Source organism: Misgurnus anguillicaudatus, chromosome 1, assembly GCF_027580225.2.
Source record: "Misgurnus anguillicaudatus chromosome 1, ASM2758022v2, whole genome shotgun sequence".
Classification (NCBI taxonomy): Eukaryota; Metazoa; Chordata; class Actinopteri; order Cypriniformes; family Cobitidae; genus Misgurnus; species Misgurnus anguillicaudatus.
The window spans coordinates 30,341,510-30,369,024 of record NC_073337.2 but is presented as its reverse complement, the minus strand read 5'-3'; the positions used below and the strand labels follow the sequence as shown (position 1 = coordinate 30,369,024).

The following is a 27,515-nucleotide window of genomic DNA, read 5'->3' as shown; positions in this document are numbered from 1 at the left end:
CATATCCTATATCTGGATTGAGATCTCTGTAAAATATTTATAAAATGTATAACTTTATTTTGTAGGATGTAAGTAAGTAGGATGCATTGTGGTGTCATTAGGGCATCTCCATTTAAGTTGCCAGTGTGGCATCTATAACACAACCCAGTATGTTGTTTTATGTCGTTTTTATGTTGATCACAATGCAAACACTTTTTTACATAGTAATTTATTGTGCCTATATTACACATTACATTGTTACTGGTTTGCACTGCCTTTCTCCAAATGCCTAAAACAATTTAATACACAATACTTATTGCATATGAGTCATAATCTAAAGAGTTCACATGTCAAGTCTTTAGGGGATGATCCTGGAGTTTGATCAGCCTTCAGGCACCTGAGTCACTTTACTGTCTGTATCAGTATTTACAGGACTGAGGCCTGCAGGTGAGTTTAACAAGGTCTCTGGTTTTCCCTCAGTATTTTTAGTAGACATTTCCTCCTGAGGGATATCCTCACTGGATGGTTCCACAGTCTCAGCTGTTTGGGAAGTGTCCTGAGGAGTCTTTGATGACGGACTTGAAGTTTCGACAGGAGCCACAGAAGCTGCACCTTCCTCCTTTACGTCAGGGACAGAAAATGTCCGGTCTGGATAGAGCAGTTTCAACTGTTCCTCAAAGAAACTCTCGAGATTAGTACCCACACTGGCCATCTCAGTATCTTCCTAAAAATACCATAAATATCCAACATCAGTATTACACTCATGTGCTGCAGCTTAAAGTATATATAAAATATCAGAGGTGTTTTGATTTTTTTTAAACATGTTAAATGTTTACAAGGATGCTCAACTGACCAAAAATTAAAGCAAATTTTAATTTTGTTGCTTGTAAATGAATCAATTAATTAAGTTACATATGACCAATAAAGTAATATTTAGCCCTGCATAAAAGGACAAGGACGTTTTTTTGCTCTCATGCAGAAGGATCCATTTATTATTGTTTGGCAATAACATAAACTTTATTTTTGGAATGTTACTACTTCATACTCATTACTACTTCTTTAAATAATACTACTATGTCATAATGGTAAGCATTTGTTCTCATAATGTTATAGCCTGGGTTTCCCCATACTGCCTTGCGGGCAAATGTATTCACGCTGCAAGTCTAGCATGGAAACCATGGGCCAAATTTTCACCTGAAATAGGGAACCAATCACAGAACGGGGAGGAGGCAGCAAGACGATGACGACGTCTAAGCGACACACCGATTGGCTATAAGCTACGTACAGACGCATTTACTAGAAATTCGTTGCACCCAATAAATGGCATAGGGAACCAATCACAGAACAACGAGGGGGCAGCAAGACGATGACGACGTCTATGCGACACACCGATTGGCTGTGAGCTACGTATAGACGCATTTGATAGACATTCGTAGTGCCCAATAAATGGCTCCGGGCATTTGTAAACCACGCCTAAAACAGGGCTCCAGACTGCCACCAAAATTTGAGAGTGTGCCACTGAATTTTACATCCAGTCACACATGTGCGACCAGTAAATTTGACTTTTTTTGTGATGTGACACTGAATTTGAAACCACACATTGTACTTCCTGCATCTATCATTAAATATATTTGGTTAGCATGTTGATTTACAGTGTGTGCCCCTAAATTTTCTGGTTGTGCCCCTAAAATTTTCTAGTGAAAAAAGTTAGTCTGGAGCCTGGTCAAATATGAAAAATTCTCTATGAGACTGGTCTGGTGTTAGCCAGGCTAATAATGTTATGACTTTCTTCACAAATTTAATCATGCCACACTAGAGGTCTTCTTGGGTCCAAAGAAATGTTCCCAACCAAAAATGACACAAATCACTTTTGACCTAAACTCGACATGCATAAATATTTTTTTTTCAAAGAAAGACCAAATGCAAGCCAGAGAAAATCTGACTTGAGTCCAACCCGAACAAGTGGACTTTTTTTAACCCGACTGGACCCAAATGTAAACTGCATTGACGTCAGATGAAAAGAAACCCTGGTGGCTATCTTGCTCCATTTATTTTCATTTGTTATCTCACGACAACACCAAGGTAACCGTTAAAATGTGTATTCAAAATTGATTGACAGGTCTGTCTCAACGAAAAATAACCTAACACCAGCCATACGATGTGACATGCACTCTTGACAAACAGATTGGACTTATGGTACACACGCAAGATAGTTTGGGTGTCTCGGGTCTGTTTGGCAAAAACACATTCATTTTAAATTACTCAAGACCTGAGGTCGCTATTACTATACCGGACCCGTGTCCGAGGCACTTTTAGTGAAACTTTTAGACCCAAACTTGCTCGGGTCCTTAAGTTTTCAGATCTAAGTGGACCACGTATGCCACACTGTAAAAAAATTTTTGCTGCCTTAAATGTTTAGGCTTAATCAACTTGAATTTATAAGTCATTATAACTAACTATTATTTATCTTGATAAGAAATTAATTACTACAACTTATTAATTGAAGTTATAACAACTCATCTCTAGTCAAGATAAGTAGTTAAAATTACTTGTAAAGAGTCCAAAATTCTCCTACGATATTTCTGCGCACAAAAAAACGACCTCACTTTTTGTCAATCACGTTTATACATTGCTCTGAAACTTTCGTCTGTCAATAAAAAAATCTATTTCCTGCATTTTTCCCATCTGTAGCAAGTATTTTGAGAGGTGTTTTGACAATTCAGAGCCATCCTACATACAAACTCCAAAATCCAGAATGCCGTCTGACAAGTTGACTCAGTTTGTCTCGCAGCACAGATTCATCAACAAAAACAGATTGTGGCAGGTGATTGCAGATCAGCTTGGAAAACAGGATGAAGGTACTGATTTCAAAGCAAAATGTGTACGAAAGATTATACAATAGTGTGCTCAAGTTATCTAAGCTTGTTGCTGATGTCATTTATCAATTTATAGTGAAACTGCTAACTTTATAAAGACTCAATTTGTATTGTTTTGCAAATTTTTTAACCACAAACTTAAAAAGCATCGGACTCACTTTGCAAGGTTTCTGTGCGTGCAAAATTAGGATGCTGAATAAAAAAGCAAGATCTTTAAAATGAATTTCTAGTTATTAATAACTGTTATCAACCCAATAAAAGTCATTGTACCTTGTGAAAAGTTGCACAGTTTTTGAAAATCAGCCTGACATCTGCAACAAAGTCATCAGTGCTCTTATAATGCATCTTCTCCAACCGACTTCTGATCACAGAAAGGTCCATCGGTGTCTTTATTATCTCACTGTACTCCGGCATTGACTGCAATTTAAAAAGTAAAACAGAGTTAGTGCAAAAAAAAACAATCCAGTATTGCTGTCTACTGTATACATTATTAGCTGCCTTCTATGAAACGTAATCTCATACAGTATACGATTAATTTGTACAAATCCTTACCTGCATGAACCACACAAGTGACTTATCTAACAGTGCATAAAAATACATTGCACAAAAATATGAATGATAATGACAGTCATTGTGATACAAGTTGTTTGATAACAGCTCTTCACATAAATTCTGGCAGCATAAGGACTTAATGTCAGGTGCATGCCCAGGATTCCCAAATGTGCTTTCTAGGTAGGTAACATGTTAGGTTTTGGAACAGAGCACTTATTGATTGATTTTAACTATTAAATTTGCATGATTTCTGTAGTTTTCCAATGGGAATCAATTAATTAATTTAATCTGGAATGCTGTGTGAGATGGATCATCTTACCGCTGGAGTGACCGGCTCCTGGAAATCCATGCTGAGCTCATTGCAGTAAAGACGCAGCAGCAGTCGCTCACATTTCTGAATGAACATAAAAATGCATGAAATAAACATTAATGTAACAGAACTGACAAAACTCTTCAAAACTTAAAGTAATGCAATCTTAGTGCTTCAAATTTGGCAAGATGTTCTTCATACTCGTCTATCCACAGGCGTGAACGCCTCTGAATCTGGATCCTGCTTTACATTGTTTGAACTGCTGACACTGTGATACTCCATTTCAGGTGAGGTAAGGTCACGGCAGAACGTACAGTACCATTCATCACTGCAGATATACACAAACAACAGATAAATAGATACTAATGTGTGAAGATGTAGGTATAACCAAAAACATATTACAGTATAGGTAAACTTTAAGAGAAACAGTATATATCATGTACATATGATTTGTATAGAAACAGCTTCACATATTGAACACTTCAAACAGTAAAATAAATAATAAAAACATTACAAATTAAAAAAAGCTTAACCAATTATAGAATTAATGTCCAAAGTGTAGCGGCACAATATTTAACATCATAACTACCCAGCCCTACGCCTTGTTCAAATAATATCTTTACTTTATTGTGAAATGATCATGGTAGATCTGCCACTGTTAAAAAGCCTTTTTTCTGTTTCCCAAATCTTCAATCTTTAAAGTATGACTTATATGTACCTTGGTGATGCGGTCAGGGTAGGGATATGACAGGTAAGATGGAAGACTTTAGGACATTTGTCACAACACAGCAGTTCCCCTCCATTTTGGCACACAGCACACCAGTCCTCATTGGGGTCTTCATCTATTTCTGGGGTCTTCTCTGACTGCTGCTCGCCCTGCTGTGGGGTCTGGGACTGAACCCCGGTGCTATCTGGAAGATTGGCTTTAGCACTAGTCTTTACCTGAAGTACAGCAATGGACACAAGTATATATTTTTAAATGTAAGTATTCAGCATTAGTTCCCCACACTGATCAAAGATTTTTATTTGGCTTCATCAGTTGTGGAAAAAAGTAGAAACATAAGTGAACATATTCTGAGTATTTAACATGTAGGACTTTGGTCTTGTATCCAGTGAGAATGAGTAAATGCTTACAAAACGAACTTCATCATCATCCTCTGGTTCATCTTTGATGACGATGACCGGCCCTGGAGACGACCTGCGCCTTCTTTTATTGGACGGATTTGATTGGCCACTCCGAGGGGCCTCCACACGTTTCCAGGTACTGGAACTTAAAGTGCAGCGCACAAGAAAAGACACAACATTATTTTGAGATGAACACATACAAAAACGCAAGATGCCTGGTGAACAGAAGAAATTATATACCTGTTCTTTGGTTGTGATGAGGTTACAGGCATTTGAGAAAACTGCCTTGCTTGTGCTAAAAGTTAAAGAAAATCAAGAAAATGCTTAAAGAAATGCCAGTTCAATTGTTTTCAATATTTCTTCAACAATAAAATGTGTTGCATTAACGCACACAATGAATTTTTTTATGCATTTACTCAATTTGTACAGTGTTAAAGTTGTAATATAATGTATTCTGTAACTTAGAAGATAAAATAATTAGTATAATATGATGGATATCTGTGCGTGTAAGATTATATTCATAAATTGTGACACACATTTAATTTGTGTTGTTTTGATGTGCAGAAACTATTAACCTAAAGATTATAAATAAGTCTGTTTGTAGTTCTTTTTTTTTTGTCATTTCTATTATCATGTCTTTTTTGTCTCTTGCATGATGATGATGAATTGCATTATATCAGTAAATCTAAGCAAATATATGTTTGCATACCTGCTCGGTCAGGAGGCGTGGAAAGTTGACTGGTTGAATAACTGGGTCTTTGAGTCTGCATTAGTGCACTGGGTTCACACCTCCTGTTCAGATATGATGTTACTGGAACATTTGGCTTAAAAAAAAAGAAAGGACACATTTAGCATATTTGGTGGACACAATTAATGGCATATACACAAACTTATACAGACTTTAACTATACAGTTATTTCCAATTCTCTGATCAGATTAGTCAAGTGATACTCTGAATAATGAGATTTAATGAGACCAAATGAGTCAAAAACACATGTCACTCATATTTACGCCTCATGCATTTGTGAGCATGCGTGGCGTGGTGGTTAAGAACATTACTAGTGAAACTCATAGAGCGCCACATATCTACAGGCATGAAATGCCTGAATGAGATCAATTGTTTTTTGCATTGCAGCTGATGTAAATTATGCTTGACATAAACTATCCAATCTGAACCACCATGATTGCTCTTGACCATGCCAGGCATGGTTGGTTAATCGCACCAGGTCCCGCTTGCAGATGTGGGCTTGGGAGCAAAATGCAATCAAGCTCGGGCGCAGTTCAAGGCAACTGTGCTTAGTGTAAATTAGGGCTAATCTAATAATGCCTGATATCGATTCTGAATCGCAAAGGTGATATTATGCACAGCTCTTTGGCTCTTTGATCAGTAGGAAGTCAAGTCCTTATCAATCTAAAATCACTGTAAGTTTGAGTCGTTTATAACATGCATTTGAAAAAGCAACACTCGTCAAACATAATAAAGAATATTTATAATGATTATCATGAAAATACCTAATAAGGTTTGAAGAACAGCGATATAAATATGCTTATAGGCATTTCGTGAAGATGTGTGTGTAAATGGTTCTTCTTCTGCGGCGCAAATAGAGTTTCTGAACGAGAGCGCCCTCTGGGTTTTGGATGTAGTGGCATTTCAACGTAATTAATTGAGAAGCATAGCAAGCATATCGCACGATTAATCATCCCAGGCCTAGTGCGAGTACACCCTTACCTGATGGAGTGCATGTGAAGAGGAAAGCATTCCACCGCTGGAGTATGCAGCATTGTGCGGATAGCGAGCCGGCCTTGGGATACCCTCCAGTGGTTTAGGGGGGTACATAGGGTTGTTCATTACACCCCTCATGGTCTAAAGGAAGAAAGGAATTACACAATTGTTTCTTTTTAGAAAAACCCACATTTACATAAAATAATTTATCAACATCTTGATTTTAGAAATACTCCCAATTTATCATATCATATTTGGACACACTTGGTCTTATATTGAATCATCTTCACCTGTGGAGGCAGGGCCGAGTTCTGAAGCACCGGCGGAGGACTCCTCGCGTTATAACGCCGCCCTTGTTGTTGAGCCATGCTGGGTAAAGTCTGAGACGGTGACCCACCCTGCATGGGTCTAGGTGGAGGAGGACCGGGTAAGCGCATGCTGTGGTACCACGGCCATTGATTGGGTTGTTGATGGCGGGCGGTGTGCTGCGTGAGTTTTTCCACCTGCATCTGAAGCTGGGCCAGCGTGCTCTGTCTCTGCTGCTGAGGCTGCGAGCTCGGGAAACCTGACGGAAAATTCTCAGGTCTGGGGATTGGGTTCATCTGCTGGAAAGACATCTGCTGTGGAGCGCCTGGATGCGGAACGTTCGGATGACGGACCGGAGATTTCTCCACAACTAGGGAACCTGAGACAAAAAAAAAAGTGTTGATGATCTGTGTTTCGAACTGTACTGATACTGGAGAGTAATCGTAAACCTCTTACCAAGGTCCATATTCGAAGCCCAAAAGGAAGATCGGCAGTGGAAACGAACTGAGCTCTGGGGAACGTACGAGATGTTGCATTTCGCCCGCATGAGGTACTGGATTTGACATGTGATCTGGAAAGAGGAAGTTACACGTCAGCCTACCAATGGCATATGGCTTGTTACAGTTATTACATCATTAAATATTATCATGAATATTTCAGCTGACCTATGACGAAACAAGATTTTGAGCAATTGATGTTTTCCTGTGTTGATGATCACTTACCAGTCGTTTACAGTACAGAAGAGCTGTCCCGCTGTTACTGGCCGTGGCCCATTTCGTAAAGTTGATCACATGATCAAGATGAGTGGAGAGTGACATCACATCCTGCTGTTGCTTTTTTAAAAGCGTTTCGTGGTCTTTTGTGATCGCCTTATAAAAAAAAAAATATTTATTTATAACACTACATCGTGCATAACAACAGATAAAAGATGATGAAATACTCAACAGTACCTCAAGTTGATTGATTAATATTTTCCCCTTCTTGTTGATCTCCATTATGAGATTGCTAATGGACTTTCTGATCTCAGTAGCTACAGCATTGCGATTTTCATCCATTTGCACGAGACTGGTAATAGTAGAAAAAATATAATACGGCTATTAGTTTAAAAAATAAACATATGGATGTAATGCTGCGTACACACCAAACGTGAAGCATCTCGCAGGAGAAACAAAAACTATGACCTGCCCACAGCTAGTTAGTGTGTAAACATCATATCACGCTGTGTTTTCAGTTTGTGTTGTTTCACTACCAAAGGATGAAGATATATGAAGAATCTGTGGTTAAAATTACTTTTTCACGGAGGGATTTACTAAACGTTTGCTATGAAGAATCAGTGGTTAAAATTATTTTTTCACTGAGGAATTTACAAGACAATTGTCAATGAAAGATGGTTCAGTACCCACTTTATTTTGAACAACATGCATCTCCTAACCACAACCTGTAAGTATGATTATAGCTACATACTTGCTTAAATGATTGTAAAAATGTTAATGTCTGTCGTCGTTTATAAAACCTTTACTAATAATGAATGATGTTGTTTTTTAAACTCTTGATATACTGTCAGAGAGTCATGTTAGCAAGCAGCTAACGCATGCTCACTTACAGTTTTACTATGACCCAGTTAGCTTACATAAATGCTTAAATGAGTGTAAAATGTTAGTTTCTATCATCGTTTTTATTGCTTGGATTAATGATGAATGATGTCATGGTTTAATCTCTTAATATAAATGTCAGAGAGTCACGTTAGCAAGCGGCTAACGCATGCTCATTTACAGTTTTGCTATGACCCGGTTAGCTTACATAAATGCTTAAATGAGTGTAAAATGACTCCGTCAGTTGACCAATCAGAGCAGAGTAGGCTACTGAAAGGTGGTGTTTAGGCAGACTGAGTCGTTGAGCGGCTTGAATCGTTGAATCGTTTGGGGATCTCTGAAAAATTTGTGTTTTTTGACCTTGCATGCATTTAAAAACCTGTTGTCTGGGACTTAAAAACAGTGATAGGACGCTTAAAATTGTCATCTTACTGGCTCTTTAAGCTGAATATTTTCAACTTGCGCAAAAATGCATTTAAGGTGAATAGCACGGCAATCATACTGCGCAATTTGCGTCATCCGCATCACACAAGTTCAGGTCTATTTGTGTCTTTACATTGAATTTGTATGTAATCTACTCGCGCAGATCGTTGAATTAGCATTTGGTGTGTACACCCCAGAGATTCAAAACCCTGTAAGTGCATGCAAGTTTTTTGGCCACAATCTTCACTTCTAAAAAAAGTCTCCAGTCACTCTTCATTGTCCTTTCTGAATAAAGGTAAAGGCTAAAACATTCAGTCAATATCCTAATATATAAAAATAATATTCAATAAACCGCTTTAAACCGTGGAAACACTTTTGCAGCTCGACGACTAAACCTCGATGTACGTGCGCCGTCATCTAATTCACTTTTGTGCACTTAAGAGGACTTTTCTAAAAAAAAAAAAAATTCTGGGACGACTTTTTATGATTCATGTTTTAATTAATTTCTGAAAATCACTGTTTGTTAAATTCCCTGTTATAAATGGACTGCATGTATATAGCGCTTTCATAGATCAATGGCCATCCAAAGCACTTTACATATTGCTCACTTTCACCCATTCACTCACTCTTTCATACACCGACGGCGGTGTCAGCCATGCAAGGCGCCATCCAGCTTGTTGGGAGCAGCTGGTGTTAGATGTCTTAAGCATTCAATAAAAAAAATATAAACATATTTACCCGTTATTAATAGTTGCGGTTACATCCTCTATAGCTTTCTTCTTTTCTTGAAGCTGGTAGGTCATACTTTCCAAGTGTTCCTTGTGGTTTTTATACGCATCCTCTAGAAACTGGTAGCTGTATTGTAAAAACCTCTGTTAGAAGCATTCATACCTGGTCCTGATGATGTCAGTGATATTTTTTACATTTACGTTTAACTCTATTGGGCATTTTTCCTAAGACTAAAATGCTTGTTTGAGCTGTCGTAATATCGTGCTGATAAATATTAAAATATATCAGTGCTATTGTCTTGTCTCATGATGCAAGCCAGTATAGTTATTTGTATGGTATGTGTGTAAAAACTACTTAAATGTCCTAATATAACTTTGGCTTGGGTTAATCTAAGGCCTGTACAGGAAACTGCCCATATGTGTTACATCTATGAACTTCAACATTATATTTACATAAAGCAATCTACATTATCAAATGAGCATGGTAAACATGATAAATGTAGGTCATACTTGTGGTCTTTGTGTTTTTGAAGCTGACAGTCTCTGCACGTAAGACGATCACAAGTTTCACAGAACAGCTTTAAAGGCTCTTGCTTGTGAACATCACAGAATACTGGCTTCTGTGTGGAAGCACCCATCGCCTCTGACAACAAAAAAACAGGAAATATGTAATGAACCGGAAACTTAAATCTGTGAAACGTAATAAATGCAGATGTTTACTTGCTTAATCCAAAAAGTGGATAACATGGATAGTTACAATGTTTGATTTAAAAAAAAAACAATTAAAAATGGTTTGGGAAAGTGAAAATGTGGAAGTGGGATGTTTGTCAAGTATGGAACGCATACTCAAATTGTGACCTCTGCATTTAACCCATTCCAGTAAGTAATGAGCACACACCCGGAGCAGTGGGCAGCTATCACAGCGCCCAGGGAGCAAAGGGGTACAGGTGACTTGCTTATTATATATAACATTAAAACTGATGCAAAGGCATTTCATAATTTTAAGTTGTACAAACACTTTTGAGTACACTTGTATACTTCAGTATATTTATTCTGTACTGGTATTGATTTACAAGCATTTACAAACCTGAGGACATTTCTGTAATTTGTCGGACCGTGTGGTCTCTGGTGAACTTGACACGCTGATGGGCATCGATGCAGGTGACGCACAAAAACTCCACACATTCGACACAGAAGCCGCTCGCCTCCGTGTTATCATCACAACTCATGCACAGCTGAAACAAAATCATCAAAACAGAGCCACATGATACTCCAGACATCTACAACAGTGGTTCTCAAACTTTCTGTGGTGCGGCCCCCCTTATGTATGGTGCATCCCTTAGCGCCCGCACCCAAATAAAATGTATGCAGGGCTCCAGACTAACTTTTTTTCACTAGGACCACAGTAGCCCCCAACTGAAAATTTTAGGGGCGCAACCGGAAAATTTAGGGGCACACACCGTAAATCAACATGCTAACCAAATATTCACATTTTTACTAATTTCCACTGTAAAGGGCTTAAAGGGATACTTCACCGATTTAGCATTCAGCTTTGTATCTGTAGAAACCCGGCAGTATTACTGAATGACCATGTTTCCCTCCCTCATTTCCCCCTGAGAGGAGAGACATCTGCATTTTGGCTCTGCAAAAAAGTCCTCCGACGATGCAATATGACGATTTTTGCATCATTGGAGGACTTTCCTGCAGAACCAAAATGCAGATATCTCTCCTCTCAGGGGGAAATGAGGGAGGGAAACATGGTCATTCAGTAATACTGTCGGGTTTCTACAGATACAAAGCTGAATGCTAAATCGGTGAAGTATCCCTTTAAGTCTCTTACGGTACACGCTGTGGTTGGTTTCAACTGTACCAGATATTATCCTATAAAGGGAACATTTATCCTTAACCAAACATTTCTTTCGATATTTAATACAATGATGCAAGTCTGTGTCTTTTTATTCAAACTTAAATGCAATTACAGCAATACTTGTTTGTTTATGTAAGCAGTCTATTTTTCCCATTTTCAATTCCAAACCCTACGTATTTTCATGAGATGGCAGCTTAAAAGGTCGTGAGTTTATAAATTACATGTAGATTTCATAACCCACTGAAAAGCACTTTGGATAAATGCATGCATGTAAACACAGACTTTCTATAAATACACACCTGACTGCTTTTCTCCATCGTGCTGCTCGGCACCTCCATTGAATCCTTGACAAAGAAGTTATCCAAGACCTCAACATCCATACACTCCTGCTGACAAACTGGACAGCGGATCATGCTCACTAATAAAAGAGGAGAACACACCAACGTGTCAAAAACATACTAGTCACCATTTTATAACATTTTGCCTGTGAAATACACTTACATAGTTTAGCAGGGCTGCCTGTGCTGACCGTCCTGTTGTGAGCAGGTAAACATCTCTTACAGAAGGAGTGAAGGCAGGGCAGCAGTTTGGGCTCTCGGCTCGTGAAGCTGAGCTTACACACGGGACACACGTCCATCAGTCCCATCATCATCATTTTCACATTACTCTGATCGGCAGCATCAGCCTCCTGCACCGGTTTGCTCTCCGCTTCATTCTCCACGATGATCACCAGATCGTCCACTGCCTCGATCTTCTTCTCTGCGTTTTCACCCATCGTTCACTTCAGGAAGCCCAAAGTAACCCAGAGACTATAGAGTATAAAAACATCTTACATTAATCGCCAATGTTTACCTCAGACCGATGCACTGCGCAGTGAGCTGATGACAGATTCAGATGAACATATGTACGCGAAATAAACAGACGTTTGGTTTTTAACCGCGGTATAGCAAACGATTTATTGACTTTTAACTCTGACCAAAAAGCAACAACAGAGTTTGTTCATTTAAGTCGCTGATGGTGTTTTATTTTAAGATTCAGCGGCTGGTTGCACTTCATGCATTTGTTGACGATGGTCAAAGGCCCCGGCATGACGTCACAGACTCTCTGTTATGACGCGTTACTACGGGAGCCAAGAGAGGACAAACGCGATTCGTATATTAGAAGTGAAACAGATTTTACTTTCAATTGTATCAGAATATGAGTATCATTCAATTTCAAATAATTTTAGGTTTATTATTTCGGGAAAATGTACACATGTAAAAGAAAAATTCAAGGATCCAAGTCAAATATTAATTATACTAGACTGTAACACTGTTGTGTAAAGCTTTCCCTGCTGAAAAAAACAGCAAGCATGTTGTGTTTGGTGCTGGTTTGCTAGTGAACACCAGCTAAACCAGCATCAGCACCAGCATTAGCACCAGCTAAACCAGCACTAAACCAGCATTAGCAGCAGCACCCATGCTGGTCATACCAGCAAGACCACCAACATAATTCCCATGCTGGTCCATGCTGGTTTGATGCTGGTTTTTTCAGCAGGGTTGACTGTAAATGACAGGGAAACATTGCATTAATTTATTTTAAAACTCTTATAAAACATTATTTAAAATATTATGTAAAATATTGCTGTAGGCTATAACACTATTGCCTTAAAGTGCACCTATTTCATTGCTAAAAACAACATACTTTTGTGTATTTGAAGAGTTTCGTTGCAAACGAGATACATCCATTTTTTAACATTTTTGTCAAAACATGTTTATTATTATGTTATCATGTTATTATTTTATTTTGTGGTGCTACTTAGCTGTATTTTTTAAGTTATGAAGGTTTAAATCAAAACAAACCAACTGCAGTTGCATTGAAATTAATTGGAATGCACAACCAAAAAAACAAGATTTCTAAACAATTAAAAAAACGGTGGTTATCTCATTTTGCAACGAAACTCTTCATTTGGTGTTTGTGTGGTTTATGTCCACATACTGCACATTTTTGTAGCTTCAGATTTCACTGTCTCTTACTGAAAGTCACGGATTTTGTACAAAAACTCATAATATAAAGGCTAAATGTGTTACAGCGGAGTCTCTATCACCAGGCAGGCATCTTACCATGGGGAGCTCGCTCACTCGTAGCTTTGAGTGTAATGGTACTTTTAAATGACCATAACTTGCTCAATTCTCTACCAATTTTCAAACGATGTGGTTTCTTACAAACATTATTAACGTGGCTATAAGTCTGGATGCTTTAACATGTTTCATGAAATTTTAATTTAGTATAATTTTTTTTAGTATAAGTATGCAGTGTCATAGGTACATATTTGATGTTTATAACAAACCAGACCGTTTGAAAATCGGTAGAGAATTAAGCAAGTTATGGTCATTTAAAAGTACCTGCACCATTAAAACTCAATGCTATGAGTGAGCGAGCGCCCTGTGGTAAGATGGCGCCAAATGCGGACGTTCCACTCAATTGGCCAGCCTCGCAGGCGAGACATCTAGCCTTTATACATATCTATGCAAAAACTCATCAATCTGAAAAGCTCTGTGTCCCTGATTGGCCAGCTAATCTTGTACGTTGTGATTGGCCTGAATACCTCTGACGTCAGCCGATAATGTGACGCTCCATACCATGTTTGAAAGATTCAGTCACAATGCAATGCTGAGAGGAGTTAAAGCTGCGGTCGGCAACTCTGGAGGATTGAGCCGTTTCCAAATGTTTACAATTTCATGTCCCTCCCCCACTACCGCAGAGCCACCTCCCTTCGAGCTCGCTCTCGTCATTGCGTGTGAACCAGTATTATTGTGAACGCGCCCGGCCCGTCTCATCAGCATCGATGAACACTATGGAGTACTCGGAGGTAAACTGCTCTGGCTAATACACACATAGATATCAGTTGCTAACATTATTTATATTCTAAATAAGCTTATGCGATTTGATAGAGTTTTGAAAGCGAGGCACAAGTCTCGGATGAAGAGTATGTCCCCGCGGCCGTTTCTACACTCCAGTGTACGGATCAAGGCAATAGCCATAGCCGCAGAGGTGCTGCTGGAGGTAGCGCTGGACCAGGCAGACGGCGACGATTGAGATATAACCAAGCAAACCTGGACAAGGAGGACGTGGCTCGGGTCAATCTTTTGCGATCGCAAAGAATAGAATTTGAACATGTAAGTATATAGTAAAAGCCTTTGACTAATTACTACTATGTGTGTTTTAGAGGTAAATGTCACCTCTATGGGTTTCCCCATAAAGTATTTTTGACTATGCCAAAATGGTATAATTTATTTATATATATATATAAAATACCATTTTGGCATGGTCAAAAATACTTTATGGGGAAACCCATAGAGGTGACATTTACCTCTAAAACACACATAGTAGTAATTAGTCAAAGACTGACAACTTATATGGTTTAACCCACCCACTCAAGTGAAACACATAAGCATTTATGTTTTCTCTAAACACATAGCAACATCATACACCGTTTACATTGTCACTTCTCCCTCCATACTGTTATTTTTAGGCTCAAATTCAACGACTGACCCCAGGGCAGGCACAACAAGTGTTGGAGAGGTGCTTGACACGGTACCCCAGCCTCATATTTGATGTGATGGGCCAATTACCTGCTGCCCCTCACCCTTTTCCTCCAGTCTCTGGGCAACCAACTTGGTGCATCTGCAGCAGGTGCAGAGCAATGGCCACGCTTGTAGAGATGAAATGCTGCAACCAACAGCCCGACATGTGTGTCTCCACATTACCTCAAATGGAGCAATATATTTTGCAGGAGGGGGTGTTGCGCCTGGCCCGAACCATTTGGAATGACCTCCGTGCAGTTGCAGATGTCCCAGAGGAGGGCGAAGATAACCGTCAGTTCCGCCATGCTGCTTACAGGCAGTATGTTGCTTGGCAGTGTGGGACTCTGGGTGCTGGGAATAGGGTGGTGATTCCAAGCTGCGTTGTGTGGGCCATAAGGGATCGTTTCCCAGACCCTAATGGCCAGTACAGGGGATTTATTCCTAGACAGGCCTAGCTGCTCAAACTTTTTTAAATTGGGATATGTGCAGTTATGTATATAGTTCTTCTGTGTGACCAAATAAAGTTTTACTTTAGGAAATGTTATCTGTGTAAATGATTACTAATGAAAATGACACCTTAGTATGTAATATGTAAAGACACCTTTAGGACTTATGGAATAAACAAATATAACAAAAGAAACACATTAAGCTGGGTAGTAATTGAGTTCTAACAAGAGTGAAATATAATGATACTTTATTTGACAAAGTGCATAAGTATGCAAGAAACCTTCAAAAAAATTCTCATTTCTTCTATTTCTGGGGCAATGCATGACCTGTGAAAAAAAAACATACAACTTTAGGAATTAATGTATAATTTAAAAAAATGTTACTGTTAAAGGGATAGTTCACCCCAAAATGAAAATTCTGTCATCATTTACTACCATAACCCTTCACACAGGCCTTTGAGCCCAGAAAATGTTTATAACCAAACCGGTTGTGGACCCCATTTAATTCCATAGTATTCTTTTATCCTACTATGTAAGTGAATGCGGGTCCACGAACGGCTTGGTTATAAAAATGACTCAAAATATCTTCCTTTGTGTTCATCAAAAAATTAAACTTTATACAGGTTTGAAACATGAGATTGAGTAAATGACAGAATTTTCATTTTTGCGTGCACTATCCCTTTAAAACTGATATTTCTTTGAGAAGTCATGCCAGAAATCATGCCAGATGAGGGCTACTAATATACTTAAAGCATTACTACCATCCCTATCCACTCACACCCACTGATCCGAACTGAGTGCCATATAAAACATCAACCACTTACAACACAACACAACACAACACAACCAGACACCATCATTACGATGTGGTCCTTACCATGCACCCGGCTGACTTGAGTGTTCAAGAGTTCCTCTGTTGTTGGAGCAGGCACATCAGGCAACAATCCATATTTTCGGGGATCATCTGCTCTCTTGCTCGACAGCCGTGGCATCCCATGTCCTGATGACACCCGCTTCTTCACGATGGCCCTTTGAATGTCTTCAATGTAACTGTAACAACACAATGTAGTTTATATATAAAAGTCTTGCATTCGCACATGCAACACATATGTACAATTATACCAAACCCATCCTGATAATCAATCAAAGTGCTTTTACACTAACAAACCACCTATATGCAGCACCAACCTGTAGTCCTTCTTCTCCTTGACAGCGTACAAACTCCACTTCCTGGACTTCTTATTGAATTGTTTTTTGTACCTGGTGTTATATAAATGTAAGGCAAAAAGATTGATTAAATGGAATAAAGTAGGCTTTACTCTAGGCTGTGAATTCTTAGATTACAGACCATTATCTGTTACTGCATGCAGTTTACAATACCTTAACTAGGCATCCTCAAACACACTTACATCACTTATACTTACTGTATTGAACCATCAGGTCTTCTCCTCGGCTGCCTGCTGCAATGGCTGTTGTAGTCCAGGGCGGCCAGAAAGATACGGGCTTCATATACTGGAAATGTGAAGCTGTTTCTTTTACTAGCATACATTAACAGGTGATTGTGGAAGGACTCTAACTCTGATGTGGATCTGGAAAAACAATAGCATAAAAAAGCTCAATTATCCTTTACTTGCTTGTAATGAACAACCATCACGCAGTATTATGTCGTCACATCTATGATGCCTGACTGTGGGGATTCTAAGTTGGCTGCAAGACCTTAGACTATGCATGTCTTATCTGACTCATAAATATCATGACTATATTTCAACAATACCTGAAGCGCAAGTACTTGTGGACCTGTTTAAGCCATCGGCCATTGAGAACAATGTCTGACAAAGCATCATGAGCCACAGATCCCTTCGGAATCCATTCCTTTTCTCGTTCATCTGCCAAGGGACCATGTTGGCAAGCATCAAGAGCCCACACGTGCTCACCGGTGACATGGTGCAAAACACCGATCCACATAGACTAATAAAGAAAACACTACTGCATGAATGTAGGATGAATAAAATAATCTTGTAATGAAATATTGAATTTGCAAACACATGAATGACAGAATGTCTGAGCCCAAATTTTGAGATACAGTCACCTTACTCCATATGTAAATAACTACTCACAAAGAAGGCATCGTAGTTATCATTGACCTTGCAGCAGTACCAGAAATGGTTGCAGATGTCCCTCTTCCAATGTAAAAGAATAGAGCAACCCTTTTTCAGACCTACCTTTATAAAAAAAAAAATATTATTAAAAACCTTCAGTGGTTTTCATTAAATATGAATAATAATTTATACAGAATGCACTCACTGACTGGATCTTCTTCCCAAGGCTCTTTGATCCATGCCACATGTCTAGCGTGTGATGAACTCCACTATCCTTATATTTCCCTCTGCTTGGATCTATAACACAAAATATTAAAGTCAAACAGCAATGCCAATAATTCAATTATTAGATGAGCACAGCTAAATGAGGGTTTACAAGTAGTATTTAAGTGCCTATTACGGTAAGCACAGACACATTTATGTATATAACACATTACACACTATGGCAGAACAATACCCTTATCAAATGCTAACTATGTGGTTGTCATTGATCAAAGTGTTGGAGCAATAGCTATACCACTGAATAAAAATTCAAACTTCCGCTTAGTGAAGTCAATAAGTAAAGGAACATAAATAGACTTACTGAAGAGAGCCGATATCTGAATATGAGCATCCGTGCAGATTTCGGTCAGTTTCACCTCCTGTCGAAGCTTGTCAAAACTTCTTATGAAGCCTTCCTTCTCCATATTCACGGAAATTCTTTTGGTCTCTCGCTTGTCAATGTTTACTACAGAAATGATTTGTTTTGTGTCATTTTCCATTACTGTGTATGTGCAAAATTGAGCACAGAAGCCAGGGCTGTCCATGCGACCATCGGCTGTAAAAATATTAATCACTTATTTAGACATTCTGTAACACAAAGACATCATTGTGAGCAAAGATTACCAAATCATTTAACACAGAGACACTCACCCAGAGCTACAACACTGTCCTTTGACTTAAGCCCTGAGATTATGGTACTTCTGCAGTCATGCCAAAATTCTCTTATAGTGTCAACGCAGTACGCATCCTGCACTCTGAAGAAGGTGGCGCGATCAACAATCTTCATGTTCATGAATTGGAACAGTAGGGAAATTTTGGCAAAATTGTTTCCTGACAATAAAATGTTGGTTGCCAGCATAAAGTCCCCTGCCTGCATTCCAAACTTGAACGTAGGCTGCGAATTCCATTGCCAGACACAGTGCTCATTGGGACATACCTCCAATTAGAAAATTGAAAAGACAGAACATTATTTTTTTTACACTAAATAACAAAAAAGATATAGTTATGGTACTAAAATTAATTAATAATAGTAATATGTAATCTTAATTATCATATTCTGGTGTTACTCACCCATTGAAGAATGACAGCTGTACCTCTCACTTTACAATCAATCCTGAAAGGTCCAGGAGCCCGACACTCAACAGAAGTCAGTGGGTCCTTGGCTGTGCACAGTGGAATTGGTAATAAGAGGTACTCCGCAAGACGTTTTAAACAAATTAAATAGGTTATGGCTGCAGGTTCGCCAACAATGTCCCCTTCCTCCACAATCTGAACTTTTTCAAACAATGTGGTCGGTTCTGGTGGTTCGTTATCAGGACAATCGTGGACAGTCTCATCCATGCCTATGGCCTCAAGGTCCTCCAGGTGTATTCCAGTTGTAACGACCCCACTGTTTCTGTAGGAATACAGAAATAATGAGATGGAGTCATTATCATAAAATGCCATTTTGTGGAGGGGGTGGGTTGGGTTTATTACCTTATGCATAATGGAGGCATATAATCCTCATCGTCACTATCATCAGAAAAGCTGTCCTCTATTGTCTCCTCTTCCTCAGAGGGTGTAATGTTTTCTGGATCTTCAAACACTGCCCAGTCAATGCTATGAAGAACACCACATAAGTCATTGGAAAACACACTTAAAATGTTTTACGAAATTAAGAATAGCACACTTACACAGAATTCCTGATGTCATTGAAGACATCTTCATCAATGTCATCTTGAATGTCTAGTGATGACATGCTTAAAAAAAACAGAAACAAAATTGTAACACATTTATGTAAGGTCAACGAATGGTATGAGGTAAAAATGCTAAAAATACAAACAGTTGTCAGTCATGTCACAAGCCAGTATCATTTGCATAAATAACAAAATTACCTTGCTTCTAAAACTGGAATGGTTTCTGTTGTTTCACCATCACCACTAAAACACTGGGCTTCCTCTACAAAGTCATTTTCTCTGCAGACAAACAGAAAGTGTTTTTTCAACATTCAATCCACATTTATTATGAAGGCATGTAAATATTTTACTTCAACTTTCTAACAAAATGTTTGTAGTAACTGTGTTTGAAGAGGTAACAGACATATTCAAAAAATTATTTTCATGAATACCACTCCACTTTCTTTACCTATCAGAGAATGACTCGCCAGCTATGGTTGAAATAGCAGGCCCGGGATACCGCAGACGTTTTAATGGAGTTGATGTTACCAACGAATCGGCCTGGAAACTTAAAAAGAAAAAAAATACAAATTGATGTGTTTGTTCTGATATGACTCACCAACTTGAAAGTAAATTGCACAACAAAATTATTTCTGACTCATTGAATAAGATAGGACCCGGAAACTGACAGGATTTTAATTGGATCTAAGTTAGCTTATTCAAATTGCATACTGTTACGAAATGCTATTTGGTATATGCAGCAGACATGGTCATTCCACATATACTACTAACAGAACTAGTATACACATTAACAGTAACTATATAGTACATATCGTAAGAAAGGTAACATTGCTTCTTGCAAAGAGCCTCCAATAATCGCTGCATCTGAACATACAAAGATAACGACGAACCCGAACCCGACCCCCCCCCCCAACCAACGCATTTAGAAAAGCATACTTAGATTACTTACATAACACTCAGAAATAACATAAATGGTTGATAAAGCACATTTACCTGTCGAGAAGAAATGTGGCAAGCTCTGCATCCAGCTTGAACCCTTTCAAATCTCGTAGATTCCTCCACCTTTCAAATGCTGGTCCGATATTTATCCTCGTTTTATTACGCGCACGGTCGCTTTCTATCTTTGTTGTCTTCTTCTCCTTGGTTTTTTGCTTAGCTCGGGTTGGTAACCGAGGAATCGGAAGTTTGTTAGAGAGCGTTCTATCCGCCATCACGCTGAATTTCATCCAATACACCTGTGTGTGAACTTCAGGCGGGTGCATGTGATAATGAGCACGAGGGGGGAGGGTGCAGGAACTGTGATTGACAGGCAGAGTATACACAGCCCTGCGCTGATTGGACCAGATGAACCGGTCTGCGATGATTGGACCAAATTAAGCGGGAGCGGTGCATTTTTGCAAAACAAATAACAGGCTCTAGGTGGAGGTAGAGGCGCGGGTTTTTTTCTTAAACAGTCTAAATTATGTTGTTCTATCGAAGCATAGTGTTGGTTTCAGTGAATATGATCAAAAAATATGTTAAAAAAAGCTGCCGACCGCAGCTTTAACTTACAAGCTGTAAGACAAAGCGGTAGGAATTATGATATGTCGGTCTTGTCTACATCACCAATCCCAGGAAGTAAACTCTTGCCTACAATCCGTGTGTTTGTTGTAGTCCAAGAAAAGAGATTTACATTGGAGACGATAACTCACGTCATCGTTTACTTTGGGGGTTTGTACCGTTACTAATGCACACTTGCACACCAAAGGAAATGCTAAAACGTGAATCGGACCATAGGTGCTCTTTAATATAATCCAGTTTATTTCTTGTCATATACATATAAAAGCTTTTATTGAGAATTTACAGAGGTTTTATTTTTTTTTTGTTTTCATTTAAAGTCGTCATTATGGCGATCAGTGTTTGCTTTAGTTGGACTGTCTTATTGTGGAAAATGTTGGTTATAGATGAGTTTATAAATATTATCCATCATTATTTTATATTAGTCAACACATGGATTAAACTCTTTTCTATTTTTATTACACAAACAGGAAATGCTGTGTGAAGATTAAATAATCAGATTCAACTGAACGATTCTAAATAGAAGAATCAAATTAATCTATAAACTAATTTGATTAACTTCAGAAAAAAATCTCATTAAACACTGATATGAGCTCATAATCTTTATTAATCACACATGAAACAGAACAGAAGTGACATCTGATGAGTAAATATCATGAATTTTAACCCACTCCCAAAATATAACTAACACATTCATTTCATATAATTCAGCAGTTATTATAGAAACATAAGAAAAGATATTGTGACAGGAGATTGAAATAGAAAATCTTTTATTATTTTAAACTAAGGCATAATATTGTATTTAATCTGTAATATGTTTATAATTGAACCCTACTTCTGAAAAAAAAAAAAATAATAAAAATTAAAAAAATTAAAAAAGAATAAAAATGAACTGACAGACACAAATGATTTGATTATTTTCTGTTGCAGATGAAGTTGAGTTTGTGAGATTGAGGAAGGCTGATCCAGAGATGATCTCCTCCAGACTGAACTGCTCCAGCTCTGTGTTCAGTGTTGCAGTTCATCAGTCTTGTTTCATTCCCTGGAGCCCAATTCTGATAGCACACGGCCTCTCCTCGTATCCAGATCCAGAGGTTCATTTGGCAGTAATAGTGTAACCCCATCCACACAGCGTCAGTAGAGGACCGATGAATCACTTTAGTCACCATGAACTGAATCTCCTCTGAATCAACTGAAACCAGATCCACATGATTCTCTCTGCAGTATCTCAGAGCTTCAGACCAGCTCAGATTCATCTGGATCAATATCAGATTATCTAAACACACAACAAACACAAACTACACATCAGATCAAAACAAACATACACCACAAACACTGAACTGAGATCATTTTAATCATGAAGAAACTTCTGTCATCAAACACACATTGACTTTTATTACTCACCTTCATGACACACAAAGTTCTGCAAGGAACTGCAACTTATGTCATGCCATTGACCCTGCACTGTCATTCTGGCTCCTGTACAATCTTGAGAAGCACCATAATTATCAGGTTGACCAGAAAACCAATATCGGAAGGTGGAGTCACTTTCATCTGACCACTCCCATGAGTCTCTGAACAGACCAATCCAGACTTCAGATATTTTTTTGTTATTCATGATCTTCTGAATCTCATCATTCTCAATCTGATTCCTCACACTGGTCAGATCAGTATAATGCTGTCTGCAGAAGACCTGAGCTGCTCGCCATGTTTTATTAGAAGTTACAATGATGAATCCTTTACTGCTCTCTGTTTGAGAAAATAAAGATTGTTTCATGATTTACTTTGACTCCAGTATAGATATGAACCTTTAGAAACTCTTAAAGAAAAAACACCACCGTTTTTTCAATATTTTACTATGCACTTAATCATTTTACATCACGTCCATTTAGCCTGCCCAGGTGAAAAAGTAGTACATTTCCATAGTGTTTTGACTTTCAACTGTTTTGTCCTATTTTCTTACCATTGTCGCTTCGGTTTAGGGTTAGATTTACATAAAATGACATCCTTGCCCAAACCCAACTCTAACCCCAACGCCAGGCGACAACTGTTTAAAGTTTAGAAAATATAAAAGAATAACTATAGTATAAACCAATACTTAAGGTGATATACTAACTCAAACACCAAATCTAACCCTAAACCAAAGCGACAATGGTTTGAAAATAGGAAAAAGCAGTTCAGTAACCAATCCGTGAGAATTCCACGGAAAAAAGAGCAAAATATTTTGTGACTTTGTGAGATTACGTTGCTCAAAATAGCACAGTGAAGTACACTTAGATGTTCTTAAAATTATCTCAAAAAGTAAGATGAATTTTTAGTATATTAAGTACAAAATTACTTAAAAAATAAAGCACTGTGGAAGTGTAGGCTACTACTTTTTACCATTCATTCCTTAGGATCCAAACAGGGATGAATTTAGAAGCCACTAAAAACTGCCATGTTTTCCTTATTTAAAGACTGTTAAATGAGTAGTAAGTAAGGTGGCACAAAATAAAACTGGTGAATTTGTAAGCGGATTAAAAAATGGGAACTATATTGTATGGCGGAAGAGCACTCAGTTTGCAGCACTTCGACCTCTGGCGCAGTAACATCATCATTCCTAACTGCTCAAACTTCCGTCAATATTATCGCCCGAGGTCGAGGTCTCTCTCTCTCTCTCTCTCTCTCTCTCGTTGTCTGTCTGCATTTATGGTCAGATATAACATGCATGGTACGATGCAGGCCTGGATTAACACAGTGTAGTGTCCTAGGGTGACCACTTTTGAAGCCCCCCCTCCCCTCCAAAAAAAAGGATATAGCTCGTCTGGAGCCCTGAAAGTCTAGTCATTCAGGGCTCCAGACAAACGTTTTTGTTATTAGCAGCACTGTAGCCTCTGACTGAAAATTGTAGGAGCGCAATTGTACATACCGTAAATCAGCCTGCAATGCAAATATTCTTTTTTTATATAAACAGCATTTTTGAAAAATACTAAATAGTTGTAATATTATGCAGCTGCTGCATGTCATTCTGCACAATATATGAAACTTTCAGAATAGGAAGTTATGAAACAAAAGAATCGTACAACCCCAATAACTAATTCTAGGCATTCAGCTACACTCTTAAAACAGATGTGTTAAAAACAACACATTCTGTGTTGGTTTAGGGACACCACATTAAATGTGTTGTCCCTAACTAACACATCTTTGTGTTATTATTGGAACAACATATTTTGTGCTATAGCCTATTTAACACAACTTGTGTTGTCCATTTCATTTATTTTAACACGAACTAACACATAAATGTGTTAAATGGCATGACACAAACTATGTGTAAAAATTAACACATCATTTTTTAGAGTGTAACATATTGCAATAAAATGAGTGGCAGGGCAATATACATACTTTACGTTTCTCGACTTCTGTCCAGTTTTCCTTAACTGGGCACCTGATGTCTAAGAACTTTATTCTCATTTATAATGTTTTTGGTGTTAATGTACGCTAGAATTTTTTTCCATTCCCTCTATCTGTCTATCTCTGTTATGTCTAATTAAACCCGCGAATGCGTGTCTTCTTGCAGTTCTGAGTGAGATGTTTGACTTTACCCTGCCTGCATAGACCCATCGGTAGATTCAACTAGGCACATGGTTGGTGCCCCCATTGCCCGGTACCCATTGCCAGGGCACTCGCTCAATCCCGTCGATGTATAATCCGGCCCTGGTAAAATGAACAACCAGATAGCAATACACTCACCATTATAGCAGATGAAACTCGTGTTCACATTACAGTCCTGATGATGCCATGATCCATCTCTTATGTAAGTACAATTATCTGAACCATTTGAGACTCCATTATACCAGTTTGTATAATTCACAGGATCACCCAGAGACCACTTCCAGTTATAAACACTTGATCTCTTCAATCCAATCCAGACATAGACAGTCAGATTATTATCTACACTCTTCATCAGTTGTTTCATGTCATCCATGTTGTTGACTGTGGCCAGATCTCTGTAGTTTTCTCTGCAGTATTTCTGAGCTTCAATCCAGGTTTTATTCATGTTTATATAGTGATAGCGGTGCTGAATGCATTCAGATAATGAACAGAGAGCTATGAAAGAAAGAGTTTGAGTCAAATCTCATGAGATTATAAAACAAACATAAAACCACAAACACAAACTCACCGATGAGAAGAACGCTGAAATATAAAGTTTGAGACATTTCTGAAAAACAAACACATTGAAAACATCAGATGTTGATTTATTCTGTTTGTTCATAATTCTGATCATCCCAATAAATTCATTCATTTAAATGTCTAAACTATTTTAATGTGTAGTAAATAAAGATGAGAATCTGATATTAAAGCTGTTAAATGAAGCTAAAAGTTAACATCTCTTCAGTAACTCTTCATCAATTCTTTATAAAGATTCATTAATAGTCATTTAACATTAATACACAATCCTTATAAAACACTGTGATATCATAAATATTATTTTAATAGGAATGAGAAAGAAAATCAAGTTCTTACTTTGAGTTTGTGTGTTTCTCTGTCTGTTTGTTTATCAGTCATTATATTATATCTCATCATCATTTTCATATTTCAGTTCCTTGTTGATGTATTTTTCCACGTCTTACTTTGCATGTCATTACTATAATGATAAACAACTCAAATGAGAGAAATGAGGCCTCAGATAGTTCCCTCTATTTGCATATTAACAAAGAGAGTCAGCTAAGGTCAGTTATATAATTTGCTGGGGTGGTTTCCCAGACAGACAGGTATTACCTAAACCAGGACTAGGACTTAGTTTAATAAGGAAATATAACTAGTTTTAACAAACACGCCTTACTAAAAACATTAGTTGTGTGCATTTTGAGGCAAAACAAAGAGCAGTGATGTATTTTAAGATATGTCAGTACAAGTTGTTTTGAGATTTGACAGCTCTTACATTTATTTTAGTCTAGGACTAGTCTAATCCCTGTCTGGGAAACCGCCCCTATATATTTGAAATGAATTCTACACTATTCTTTCACTTTAACATTGTAGCATTATAAAGTCAATTATTTTATTTCAGAGACAATAATGTTGTTTTATAATATCACACTTATTGATCTATCACAGTATAACAGGGTTCCCACGGGTTGTGAATCTGGGGGAAAAATTCAAGGCCCTGGGGAAGTTTTGAAAGTGCTTGATAATATCATAAAATGCTAGACTTTTTAAGCATGTTAAACTGTTAAAATGCTTTTTTGCATAGTTGTGTTTTACACCTGAAAACGTCTCGGGTTACGTATGTAACTGTTGTTCACTGAGAAGGGAACGAGACGCTGCGTCTCTCTTGTCATACTTCCTGCATCCCTGTAACGCCATCTTTGGTAATATTTCAGATAGTGATATACTTCCTGGCTCCCGCGTCACCCTGTCTTTATCGTTAAGCCTCACCATTAGTTGAATTTGATATACACATTCAGACGCACTTATCCCTGGAGGCATCCCCAAAGTGTCACCGCAGTGACGCAGCGCGAGTTCCCTCAAAAGGGAAGTGTAACAAAGTATCTTAAAAGGTAACACGATGTAACCTTGCTCTCTCTTGAAATGTGTCCCCACATTTAGTCCTTGAATTTGAGGGTATTGGACCTGGAAAGTCCTTGAAAGGTCATTGAATTTGAAGTTAACTAAAGTGTGGGAACCCTGAGTATAAATGAGTCGTCATATATGGACATGTAAATACTGTTGGTTTATGCGGTAGGATTAACCTTCTCAAAGAGATTAAGTTTGGCTGATGGTTGTTCACTGAAGTCTCACCCGCAGGGGATTTTCCAGGAAATTCAAAGTTGTTTTTTTGGATGGAGGATTAATGTGGATTTCCTGGAAAGATATCATTCAAATTCACTTTTGTAGGCCTTTATACAAACTTTATTTGAATTAGAAAGAGAGCTGAATGTGTCAACACTCATTTCATTGTCAGTGTCAGTTTTACCATCACTCTCCAAAAGCATGAATACGGAATAATAAGTATTGGTGATGCCCCGCCAACATCACCTCATAATCTTTGAATTGTTTAATTGTGCGCCGTGATATTATGCACTGCCTGAAAATAGTCCCTTTAGTATCTTTCAATGGCAGGGGCGATTTTCAGTTAGTGCTGTTAAGTAACGTGCTGTTATATTTTATTTGCTTGTAAATATCGACTGTATACAATACACTTTCATCAGGTAAGTAGCGAATATGAAACATATCAATAGGCCATATTACTCATAGACGTAAGTCATACATACCACATAATATTACAATTGGTACCCTGCAGTTATAAAATACTTAGAGTATAAATAATTTATAATATTCCATATTCTTTCCCCCTTATTAACCCAACATTTTGTCCCTTATACCTACAAGTATGTACTGTAGAGGTACTCTGTTGTTGTCAATGTACAACAACAGAGTACCTCTACCTGT

General features: G+C 38.1%; 5 protein-coding genes and 1 pseudogene across 7 annotated transcripts; 1 reads left to right on the top strand and 5 right to left on the bottom strand.

The window, feature by feature from the left end:
* The window catches only part of LOC129431932 (uncharacterized), a 496,207-nt pseudogene that overhangs the window by 71,955 nt on the left and 396,737 nt on the right, over positions 1-27,515 (bottom strand).
* Positions 190-12,560, bottom strand: trim24 (tripartite motif containing 24). Of its 2 annotated transcripts, none has more exons than XM_073869530.1 (18): positions 11,983-12,560; positions 11,781-11,899; positions 10,702-10,849; positions 10,125-10,257; positions 9,625-9,741; positions 7,822-7,936; positions 7,594-7,740; positions 7,328-7,442; positions 6,856-7,250; positions 6,572-6,706; positions 5,552-5,666; positions 5,083-5,137; positions 4,852-4,981; positions 4,436-4,659; positions 3,919-4,045; positions 3,727-3,801; positions 3,126-3,272; positions 190-703 (listed from the first exon to the last, which is right to left on the bottom strand). In XM_073869530.1, the coding sequence occupies exons 1-18, from the start codon at positions 12,254-12,256 to the stop codon at positions 362-364; spliced, it is 2,913 nt and encodes a 970-aa protein (XP_073725631.1). In that variant the 5' UTR covers positions 12,257-12,560; the 3' UTR covers positions 190-361. The 2 variants fall into 2 exon arrangements, with proteins under 2 accessions (XP_073725631.1, XP_055045986.2); XM_055190011.2 differs by having other exon boundaries at positions 4,852-4,987; positions 11,983-12,559.
* Positions 14,228-15,637, top strand: LOC141363914 (P2X purinoceptor 7-like). Its single transcript, XM_073867556.1, has 3 exons — positions 14,228-14,332; positions 14,415-14,639; positions 14,996-15,637. Exons 1-3 carry the CDS (start codon positions 14,309-14,311, stop codon positions 15,500-15,502), a joined length of 756 nt encoding a protein of 251 aa, XP_073723657.1. The 5' UTR covers positions 14,228-14,308; the 3' UTR covers positions 15,503-15,637.
* Positions 15,683-17,565, bottom strand: LOC141363925 (uncharacterized). The gene is made up of 5 exons (XM_073867601.1): positions 17,268-17,565; positions 16,918-17,082; positions 16,682-16,753; positions 16,371-16,543; positions 15,683-15,820 (listed from the first exon to the last, which is right to left on the bottom strand). Exons 1-5 carry the CDS (start codon positions 17,456-17,458, stop codon positions 15,798-15,800), a joined length of 624 nt encoding a protein of 207 aa, XP_073723702.1. The 5' UTR covers positions 17,459-17,565; the 3' UTR covers positions 15,683-15,797.
* LOC141365629 (uncharacterized) lies at positions 17,584-19,935 on the bottom strand. Its single transcript, XM_073870154.1, has 8 exons — positions 19,728-19,935; positions 19,527-19,592; positions 19,330-19,452; positions 18,925-19,249; positions 18,505-18,790; positions 18,176-18,409; positions 17,798-17,889; positions 17,584-17,715 (listed from the first exon to the last, which is right to left on the bottom strand). The coding sequence occupies exons 1-8, from the start codon at positions 19,838-19,840 to the stop codon at positions 17,584-17,586; spliced, it is 1,371 nt and encodes a 456-aa protein (XP_073726255.1). The 5' UTR covers positions 19,841-19,935.
* On the bottom strand, positions 21,935-25,720 carry LOC129431891 (macrophage mannose receptor 1-like). Of its 2 annotated transcripts, XM_055190017.2 has the most exons (5): positions 25,590-25,720; positions 25,246-25,284; positions 24,816-25,172; positions 22,491-22,835; positions 21,935-22,362 (listed from the first exon to the last, which is right to left on the bottom strand). In XM_055190017.2, the coding sequence occupies exons 2-5, from the start codon at positions 25,280-25,282 to the stop codon at positions 22,001-22,003; spliced, it is 1,101 nt and encodes a 366-aa protein (XP_055045992.2). In that variant the 5' UTR covers positions 25,283-25,284; positions 25,590-25,720; the 3' UTR covers positions 21,935-22,000. The 2 variants fall into 2 exon arrangements, with proteins under 2 accessions (XP_055045992.2, XP_073723606.1); XM_073867505.1 differs by lacking the exon at positions 25,590-25,720 and having other exon boundaries at positions 25,246-25,567.

Coding starts and splice junctions, on each gene's coding strand:
- trim24 (XM_055190011.2), bottom strand. CDS start 12,256: ATGGGTGAAAACGCAGAGAAGAAGATCGAGGCAGTGGACGATCTGGTG. Junction 4,660..4,851: donor ATGATGATGAAGTTCGTTTT/GTAAGCATTTAC, acceptor GCTGTACTTCAG/GTAAAGACTAGTGCTAAAGC. Junction 3,802..3,918: donor TCACGCCTGTGGATAGACGA/GTATGAAGAACA, acceptor ATGTTCATTCAG/AAATGTGAGCGACTGCTGCT.
- LOC141363914 (XM_073867556.1), top strand. CDS start 14,309: ATGAACACTATGGAGTACTCGGAG. Junction 14,333..14,414: donor ACACTATGGAGTACTCGGAG/GTAAACTGCTCT, acceptor GCGATTTGATAG/AGTTTTGAAAGCGAGGCACA. Junction 14,640..14,995: donor AAAGAATAGAATTTGAACAT/GTAAGTATATAG, acceptor TGTTATTTTTAG/GCTCAAATTCAACGACTGAC.
- LOC141363925 (XM_073867601.1), bottom strand. CDS start 17,458: ATGTGGATCGGTGTTTTGCACCATGTCACCGGTGAGCACGTGTGGGCT. Junction 17,083..17,267: donor CACAAGTACTTGCGCTTCAG/GTATTGTTGAAA, acceptor TTGTTTTTCCAG/ATCCACATCAGAGTTAGAGT. Junction 15,821..16,370: donor TCAAGTCAGCCGGGTGCATG/GTAAGGACCACA, acceptor TTTTTTTCACAG/GTCATGCATTGCCCCAGAAA.
- LOC141365629 (XM_073870154.1), bottom strand. CDS start 19,840: ATGTTGAAAAAACACTTTCTGTTTGTCTGCAGAGAAAATGACTTTGTA. Junction 19,453..19,526: donor AATGACATCAGGAATTCTGT/GTAAGTGTGCTA, acceptor TGTTCTTCATAG/CATTGACTGGGCAGTGTTTG. Junction 17,716..17,797: donor TTGGGAAGAAGATCCAGTCA/GTGAGTGCATTC, acceptor TTTTTTATAAAG/GTAGGTCTGAAAAAGGGTTG.
- LOC129431891 (XM_055190017.2), bottom strand. CDS start 25,282: ATGTCTCAAACTTTATATTTCAGCGTTCTTCTCATCG. Junction 25,173..25,245: donor TTTCAGCGTTCTTCTCATCG/GTGAGTTTGTGT, acceptor TTTCTTTCATAG/CTCTCTGTTCATTATCTGAA. Junction 22,836..24,815: donor GAGTTTCATCTGCTATAATG/GTGAGTGTATTG, acceptor TTTCTCAAACAG/AGAGCAGTAAAGGATTCATC.